Source organism: Onychostoma macrolepis, chromosome 03 (genome assembly GCF_012432095.1).
Source record: "Onychostoma macrolepis isolate SWU-2019 chromosome 03, ASM1243209v1, whole genome shotgun sequence".
Lineage (NCBI taxonomy): Eukaryota > Metazoa > Chordata > Actinopteri > Cypriniformes > Cyprinidae > Onychostoma > Onychostoma macrolepis.
The window spans coordinates 40,418,962-40,428,506 of NC_081157.1; the positions used below are offsets into that span (position 1 = coordinate 40,418,962).

The 9,545-nt window shown below is 39.8% G+C and overlaps 1 protein-coding gene across 6 annotated transcripts in view; it reads left to right on the forward strand.

The window, feature by feature from the left end:
* Positions 1 to 9,426, forward strand: part of gjc1 (gap junction protein gamma 1) — a 33,247-nt gene extending 23,821 nt beyond the window's left edge. For all 6 annotated transcript variants that reach the window (XM_058769836.1, XM_058769833.1, XM_058769832.1 and 3 more), the window contains one exon: positions 1,848 to 9,426. In XM_058769836.1, the coding sequence (XP_058625819.1) occupies positions 1,902 to 3,335 (1,434 nt within the window). In that variant the 5' untranslated portion in view covers positions 1,848 to 1,901 and the 3' untranslated portion in view covers positions 3,336 to 9,426. The remainder of the gene's footprint in view (positions 1 to 1,847) is intronic.
* The last annotated feature ends 119 nt before the right edge of the window (positions 9,427 to 9,545 follow it).

A 9,545-nucleotide genomic window follows, 5' to 3' on the forward strand; every position in this document is an offset into this window, starting at 1 on the left:
GAGTCCCTGTGGCCAAAGCCTGCGTGTGTGTGTGTGTGTGTGTGTGTGTGTGTGTGTGTGTGTGTGTGTGTGTGTGTGAGTGTGAGTGAGCGTGTTCAACAGGCACAGATACAAAACAAAGTCCTTTATTCCCTTTGGGAGTGAGTGCTATTTCAACCTTGAGAGTGAGAGAGCATGATAAAGAAAGAGAAAATAAAAGAGTGATAGTGAGATGATGGGGGCATAACAGCAATAGCAGTCATTCAAGGACAGATTCTCCAGAGTGGCCAGTGGATCCCTCTCGATTTCTGTACGTCTTTTGTATTTTTAATATGTGTGTACTTTGTTCGTATGCCTACGTATGAGTCACGTTCTAAGTCTATGTTCCTCACCCCTAGTGCCTCTACCAGCATAGTGAGACACAGATTAAAGGTGAAGGGCTAGTACACATGAGCACATGCCCACTGCTGAGGTCCTCTTCTGAGCAGGAGGAACAGGAAAGTCCTGGACCCTCTGGTCCTGTTGAGTTGGATAACGGTGACCTTTGAGAAGAAATAAATTAGTCTGTTCTCTTCTCTCAAACATGCATACTATATACTTGGGAACATTAAATGAGATTATAATATTATATGTCTCCCTTGTCTTTGCTAAGACGTGACCTAATATGGTCATAACAATCACTACCTGCTATATTGGAAGAAGAAATTCAAACATTCATTTAAAAAAAAAAAAAAAAAAGAACATGTAGAGACAAACCTGAGAGGTCACACGCTCACCCACTCACCACAGCTGTTCTCCCTCAGGAAGATTTGTGTGGTTCAGGCTCAGTGCTCAAGGTAATTGTGTCTGCGTATGTGTGTGTGAAAGTCTATTAACACTAGGTTGACCTTTTATCGAACATTATATCTAGCAGAATACACAATGAACTATATATGGATTTATAAATATTGGTACCATGTCTGTTATCAGTCTTATCCTCATTTTGGATATAAAATTATTGGATATTTAATAGTGCTAAATTTATATATTTCCTTCATTTGTTTACCTTTGTTGTCATTTAACGTTCACTAATTTATTCTTTAAAAACACTTTAATTTTATACTTTAATAACACTTAAAATAATCTTAAGCAAATCTCAAAATTAATATCTATATTTCATAATGTATACTGTAATGGTGAGGCATGTAGCGTTTAAAACTGTATATTTTAGTTTTTAATATTTAATTTAGAAAAATTGAATATTCAAAACAATAACTATGTTTCCATCACCTTTTTTAATGCGCATTTTGAAGCATCGCATCAGAAACAAGTGATGGAAAGGCCTAATTAAAAAAAAATTAAATCCCTTAATTCGCAAAAAAAAAAAAAATGCTCGCTTGAGGTAGTTTTTGAGTTATGGAAACATGTTTGCCAAATAAATTGACCTAGCGAACATTTAAACCCACAAAACTACTTGGCTTTTCTTTTTTTTTTTTTGCAAACTTTGAAAAGATTTGCTTCACGTTTGGATGAAAACCCAACTAATGTTTCAATAACAAGTCAAATCATCACTAAAATGACATTGAAAAATCAGTAAATGGCAATGGTTGTATCATATATTTGTCCTTTTTATAGCTTAATATCTAAAAGATCTGGTTCTTTTAATGGCTCTTTTAGTTAAAAGATGGGACTTTCATTCCTGCTTCTACCATATTGAGAATGGCTGTTTTTAATGAAATCTCCTTCTTACACAATATATATTTTATTAATTGTCAATGCACATCAAAAACTGCACTAAAAATACTGTAAATGTGCTTCACATACTGTATGTAATTGTTTTAAGGTATGAACTTTTAATTATATTTGAAACTCTCTGTGTTTGTCCACAGAGTCTGTGAGCTGTGCAGTGTGGGACGCTGTCTGCCCCGTTGTCATCAGACGTCATGAGCTGGAGCTTCCTGACGCGTCTGCTGGAGGAGATCCAGCACCACTCCACGTCGGTGGGGAAACTCTGGCTCACTGCGCTAGTTGTCTTCCGCATCGTACTGACTGCGGTGGGCGGCGAGTCCATATACTACGATGAGCAGAGCAAGTTTGTCTGCAACTCAGGCCAACCCGGATGTGAGAATGTCTGCTACGATGCCTTCGCGCCGCTCTCACACGTGCGATTCTGGGTCTTTCAAATCATCCTGTCCGCCATGCCCTCTCTGCTCTATATGGGCTACGCGGCCAATAAGATCTCCCACAGCGAGGAATTGAGGGGCGGTGCGGGGGCCGGGGCTCCAGCCGCAAGCGACTCAGCGGGGGGCGGATACACTCAGCGCAGACCGAGAAAGATGTATTTTGGTGCTCGTCAGCATCGGCCAGGACACGAGGATGGGGAAGAGGAACGCGAGGACGACCCCATGATCTACGAAGTGCCTGAGATAGACAACACACGTCGTGAGCTGGTGCCACCGCGTCCCAAACCCAAAGCGCGCCACGATGGGCGCCGGCGAATACGAGACGATGGTCTGATGCGAGTGTATGTGTTACAGCTGCTAACACGCTCCGCATTGGAGGCGGGGTTTCTGGCGGGACAGTACCTGTTATATGGCTTTCGAGTTCAACCGATCTTTGTATGCTCGAATAAACCCTGCCCGCACCATGTGGACTGCTTCATCTCACGCCCCACCGAAAAAACCATCTTCCTCCGAATCATGTACGGTGTCAGCTGCCTTTGCCTGCTGCTAAACCTGTGGGAAATGATTCACCTCGGAGTGGGAACTATCCGTGATGCATTGCGCAAACGAACGGAATCAGCCACCGATGATGAGTACCAGCTCGGCTTGCTTGCGGCGGGTGGCGTGTCCGTCGGTGTTGGTGGGCCTTCGCTCGGCGAAGGGGAACCAGGAGGTGGAGTTGGGGGCGGCGTGCGAGAAGCAGACTATGTTGGTTATCCCTTCTCCTGGAATACTCCATCTGCGCCGCCAGGGTATAACATCGTGGTGAAGCCCGAGACGATGCCGTACACAGACCTGAGCAACACCAAGATGGCGTGCAAGCAAAACCGTGCCAACATCGCCCAGGAGGAGCAGCAGCAGTACGGCTCCAATGAGGACAACTTCCCGTCTGCAGGTGAGGCGAGACCGCCTCCCATCAACAAAGATGTGATACAATTAGAGGCAGCGATTCAAGCCTATACCTTGCAGCACCATGCTAGCAATAACCACGACGAGATGAACGACACCAATGACATCGACGAGAAGCCTCAAAGCAACATCTCCACTGCACCACAGAAAGAGCGAAAGCAACGGTCCAAGCATGGAAAATCTGGGAGCGCTGGGAGCAGCAGCAGCAGCAAGTCCGGAGAAGGCAAACCATCTGTCTGGATCTGACATTTGCACACACACATGAACATTACACTCAGTGGTGCACACTATCATCTGTTTCTGCAAGTTTTTAAGACACTAAATATTGTGTGCATCCCACAGATTACAAAGACTGCAAACACGCGATTCGAAAAATGCTGTATATCTTTTTGAAGTGCTTTCGGTGCCTTAAAGAAACTCCATGAATGAGATGGATTTTTTTTCGTACACTTTCTTGATCTTCCTAAAATAATCTTGTGCTCTCAAGACTATGTCGAGCTCTAAGAACATTCCCTCATAATCCAGAAAAACCCATCCGTTTTAAAGTTCGGAACTATTCAGTGAGTTGAGAAAGTCTTCCTATCGGATTTTTCCGTAAGAGTGATGACGCTACAATCCGATTCCAAACCAGCTGTCTTCCTTTTGCCAGTGTTAAACAATAACTTTTGCATCACGATGCCAAGCTATAACAATGCAATGACACACCAATGCTGTGGTGGTACACTGTGGTCTTCGAGACCCAACAAACAGTCCTGTGAAATAAGCTGTAAATCTACATTTACAAACACATCCAGTGCAAATGTTTTCATAGCTATGGGTGTTTGAGGAAGCAGTGCAATGTCTTTCAGTTCTAGAGATTCTCTTAGTTTTGAGATCTCTGTTGTATTTCTAGCCACCAAGACTTGGGATATTCCATTGATGGATCCACTGTCCTACTCTGTTCTTGTACTATCCCCTGCTGGTGAAGAAAGCATTTGCAGTCTAGTCTTATTAGCCATATAAATATATACAGGGTCCCCACGGTCCTGGAAATAACATTGAATTTTAAAAATGTTATTTCCAGACCTGAAAAAAAGAGGAAATTAATTTAAAAATTAAAAGAAAGTAAATTAATTTCAGTGCTCAGTTTTCTTGGTTGTTTCTTTAGATAGAAATTACTCTTTGTGAGTTCAGTCATTATGAAATTATTTTTAAAATTCTTTATCCAGTAACTGAGTGGTGAATAAGTCGAGGGAAATATCATGGAAATTCATTGCTCATAAAGTGTGGAAATCCTGTACTTTTTAGGTGCATATGAAACTATTTTACATACAGATTGACTTGTCTGAAAGTCACTGTGTATTGTTGGTATTGCTCTTATGATCCTGTTTTTATAGGAACATCCTCTGGCTCTAACAGACTTGATATAGCCAATCCAAGTAGCAGGTCTAACTTGGTTCAAATGGAGGTTGAAAGTTTAACAGTGACACACTTCAGATCATGCAATGTAGATATCTAAGGTACACACAAACATATTCATACACACTGTGTGAAGAGTCTTCCATTCTCTCTTACTGCCACATTCCAACTTGTGAGACTTTTGCCTTTATGTAGGATGTTTCAATTTGTGACAATTGCCATGGGAGACCAAATACTGTTTGTCACAAAGACATCGAGCTACTATGCAGTCATGCGGACTGAGGAAAACACGCCATAGAACACCATTGTGTGTGCCTGCGTGTGTGCGCTTGCGTGCAGCTGAGGACGAGGCAGCGGGGAGTGATTGCATGAGTGCATGTGACTAGTATTTGATTAATGAATTAAAGAAAAGAAAAAACCCTTTACATATCAGCATTTCAGCAGTGTTTATTGATGCTGAAGATTGTGGCATTAGATTTGTGGTTTCTAAGCGAGACTTGACTTGTTTGTATTTTTAAACATCGATTTGGTTTCTTTTTTTATTAGCTTTTTTAATACATGGAATTCTATTCAACAGTGCCCGTATGATTTGATTATTACAAAATAGTTTTTTTAGGATTTTTTAGGATTTTGTTGCCTTTAATCGTAGTAAAAACAAACTGTGATGTGTTTGTAGTCAATCAGTGCAGATATGTTTGCCAGTGTGCTCAGTGAATCCTTTTTTCCTAGTCATGATCAAATAGGATTTTGCATGCGAGGGAAAATAGGAATGTTTTAGGGCAATTTCCAGTGGAAAACTCTAAACAAAAAGGATTCTGCAATGTAACTACTTTGACCTTTTCTGTGTGGATGTGTGTTGGAGTTTCTAACAGCTGTACATTGGAGTGCTCCAGATGGAGTGAGTATAAGAGACCCCTCTGCCCCACATCTGAGCACCACTGTGCGTGTTTACGTTTAATGTGTGACGTTTGCGGAGTCGGGGTTAGCCGAGGCGATCCTCAAGAAAAACCTCTCTTATACTTTTGTCAGCTGTCTGAGAAAGAAACTGAAGTAGTAAGCTACTTTACTTCAGAGTTTGACACATCGCTTTGAAAGCAAGCCTTCTCAGCAGGTCACAATGAAGTCTGGTGCCATTCTTACTGATGAGCGTGTGTGAATGTGGAAGCATGCGTTTCTATTTATTGCCCTTTCCTGGTTATCATCAAGCCACTAATGTGTTTGATAAGACCTTTGTTTGTCCTGACTGGTATGTGTTTCTATAAATGTTGTCACTGTGTTTGAAAAACGAGGGAGAAAAAAAATTCTTTTAATGTGCCAAGCTGGATTGTCCAGCGATGTACAATTATTTCCAATTTTGGAGAACCCTCTCTTTGGATTTGAAAATGCATGTTCAGAGCTATTTTGTTAATAAAATGAGATAAATGGCAATGCTGTGTGTCAGAGAGAGAATATGTGCATTTGGCATTTAAAGGACCCTGTATCGATTGTCTCTTTGTTCGTCAAATGAGTGATTTTGATGGTTTGTGAAGGGGTCAGCCTATTATTCATCTCTATTTTTGACAGATGATGTGTTTGTGCGAGAAACGCGGGGGCGAGCCACGTTTGTCGCTCTTACTCATGTCCAGAACATTGCTTCTTGGAATTGGTCTGAGCAGATTTACTCTCAGAATGCATTCCATAAGGCATCAGATTGGCTCATGAACCATAAACAGATCATAGGAGAAAAAAAACAGTAGTGTCAAATGTGGTTCCCAATGGGAATGTCTTTCCCTTAAAAGGGTGTAACACAGATGCGGAAAAACCGGGTCGCTGGGCCAACATGAGCGGAATCCCCCGAGTGTGTGCAAAACAGCTTGCAAAACATTTCAGAAAATAAAAGTGTATTCATTCTCCAAACCGCTTATCCTCTGTAGGGCCCCGAAATTGACAGCAAATTGATAAAACACAGACAACAGAGCACAAGGGTTAGGAAGAGAGATAATATTAGAAGAAGGGGGCAGAAGGTATCTCATCTTCGGCCTAATTAACACACCAGATGAACGGATATATGTTTCCCATAGTTGTAGACAGCGAGTATCTCCTTGAGTTGGCCTAAACATCGTATGACACACATACATAAATTTGTTAGTTTAGTGAAATTTTCACACAAGATTTAATTCAAGGAAATTATTTTGGCAATTTTAGCAACACTGCCCATGCAGTATAAATACACATATACACAGTCATGGCCAAAAATATCAGCACCCGTGGTAAATATGATCAAAGAAGGCTGTGAAAATGAATCTGCATTGTTAATCCTTTTGATCTTTTATTAAAAAAATTCACAAAAATCTAACCTTTCATTGGATAATAAGAATTTAAAATGGGGAGAAATATCATTATGAAATAAATGTTTTTCTCAAATGCACGTTGGACACAATTATTGGCAACCCTAGAAATTCTTATGAGTGAAATATCTCTGAAGTATATTCCCATTCGTATTCACAATTTTGAGCACTCCAGGGTGATTATGAACATGAAATTATCCAGCCATGGCTTCCTGTTTCACAGAAATATAAATAGGAGGGAAAACAAAGCCCAAATTCCCTTAATCATCCATCACAATGAGAAAAAACAAAGAATATATTTCTGATATGCAGCAAAAGATAATTGAGCTTCACAAATTAGTGAAGTGGCATTAAGAAAAGAGCTAAAGCATTGAAAATTCCCGTTTCCACCATCAGGGCAATAATTAAGAATTTCCAATCAACATCAAATGAGTTTGAGTGGCTAAAGACTCTCCAAGGACCACAGCTGGAGAATTGCAGAAAATAGTTGAGTCCTGGGGTCAGAAAACCTTAAAAAAAAAAAAAAAAAAAAATTGTCAAACAGCACCTACATCACCACATGTTGTTTGGGAGGGTTTCAAGAAAAATTCTCCTCGCTCATCCAAAAACAAACTCCAGCATATTCAGTTATCAGACACGACTGGAACTTCAAATGGGACTGGCTTCTATGGTCAGATGAAACTAAAAAATTAGCTTTTTAGCAGCAAACACTCAAGATGGGTTTGGTGAACACAGGGATAAAAAGTACCCCATGTGTACAATGAAATATACTGCTGTATTTTTGATGTTGTGGGCCTATATTTCTGCTGGAGGTCCTGGACATCTTGTTTAGACCCATGGCATCATGGATTCTATCAAATACCAACAGATAAAAAAAAAATCAATAAGTGACTGACTCTGTTAGAAATCTTATAATGGGCCATGTTTGGATCAACCGTACAATAATCCAAACACAAACCTCAAAAACAACACAAAAATGGGTCACTGAGCACAAAACCAAGCTTCTGCTGGCTATTCCAGTCCTCTGACCTGAACCCTGTAGAAAATGAGTGGTGAACTGAAGAGAAGAAGCACCATCATGGAGCTGGGAATCTAAAGGGTCTGGAGTGATTCTGGATGAAGGAATGGTCTCTGATCTCTTGTCAGGTGTTCTCTAACCTCATCAGGCATTATAGGAGAACATTTTGAGCTGTTAAACTGGCAAATGGAGATTTTGAGAAGTATTGAATAAAAGGGTGCCGTTAATTGTGGCCATGACTGTATATTTACTAAATATATGCAGCCAACTTGCATTTGTCCCACAACAGTTTTCCGGCATTCCTCCTACACCCCAACTCCTCACTCCTAACTATTCCTATTCCAGCTTGGGGATATGGGGGAGTCCCTTTAAGCCCCTTTAAGGGGTCACAACAACACAGATTCAAATATTATAGGGATTGTTCACCCCAAAATATTTTTATTCTGTGGAACACAAAAGAATTTACATTTACATTTATCAGACGCTTTTATCCAAAGCGACTTACATTGCATTCAAGTTACAGTTTTTACATTTTATCAGCTCTTGCTTTCCCTGGGAATCAAACCCATGATCTTGGCGTTGCTAGCGCCATGCTCTACTATTTGAGCTACAGGAAAATTTCACATTGTGAAATTTATATTTAACAGTTTTAAAAAGTTTAAAATGTTGAGGCCATATACTAAAAGTCAATGGGGTCCAGTGTTGTGTTGACCCTTTTGACTTTAATTATATGGACAACAGTTCTTCTTTTGTGTTCCACAGAATAAAGAAATTCATACAGGTTTGGAAGAATGAGGGTGAGTATAACAGAAATTTTCATTTTCAGATGAACTATTCCTTTAAATAGTCAATTACTTTTGTGTGCATAGTGTACATTTACATGTATTCATTTTATTATTTGTTATATATATATATAGAGAGAGAGAGAGAGAGTCAATTAATCAGCAGCAAACAGTATCAACAAAACTGCTTGTTTTCATGAAAATGTATAGTTCTTTGTCTATGGAATCAATATTACACATTGAATTGAACTGTGACTCTTACCATCTCACAAATCTATATTGTGTCTTGCTGTTTGAGAGTATTGATTAGTTGATAGGTGTTCTGCAAAGGCATCTCAATGACTTTGTTATCTGTACAAACCTTTCCAAAAGAATGGGCTTCCACTCGTTTCTTGTCCGTTCTAGTTTGATGGTACAGTTTTATGTAATAGGGGCCCATCCGTCAACACCTACTTTTATTTACACGCAGAGGAATTTCAGAAGGCACAAATTGCCAAGCTGTTCTATTATCATAAGCTCCAGTGAGAACATCTGACCACAAAAAGCCTTTCTACTGGCCAACTCACTGTCATCAGTCTATCCCTGAATGCCTCAGTGTTTATTCCCCTTCAAATGGAAAGAGTCAGCATGAGTTTACCTTGTTTTGAGAGAAGCAAATTAAAACTGGATCAAATGAATCTAATAATTCTGCAGATGATTTAAAGGAATATTTCACAGAAAAAAAAAATATATATATTGTAATTTACTCATGTCTAAACTGACAAATGCGTCAAGGAGAGTTTTCAGTCAACAAGTATATTGAAAGTCAAAGGTAACAAAGATAGTCTGGTTACCAACATTCTTCAAAATATCTCTTATGTTCCGATATAAGGGTGAGTAAATGTTGACCGAAATTTCTTTTTGGGTGAAATCCCTTCAAGGTTTAAAGGTA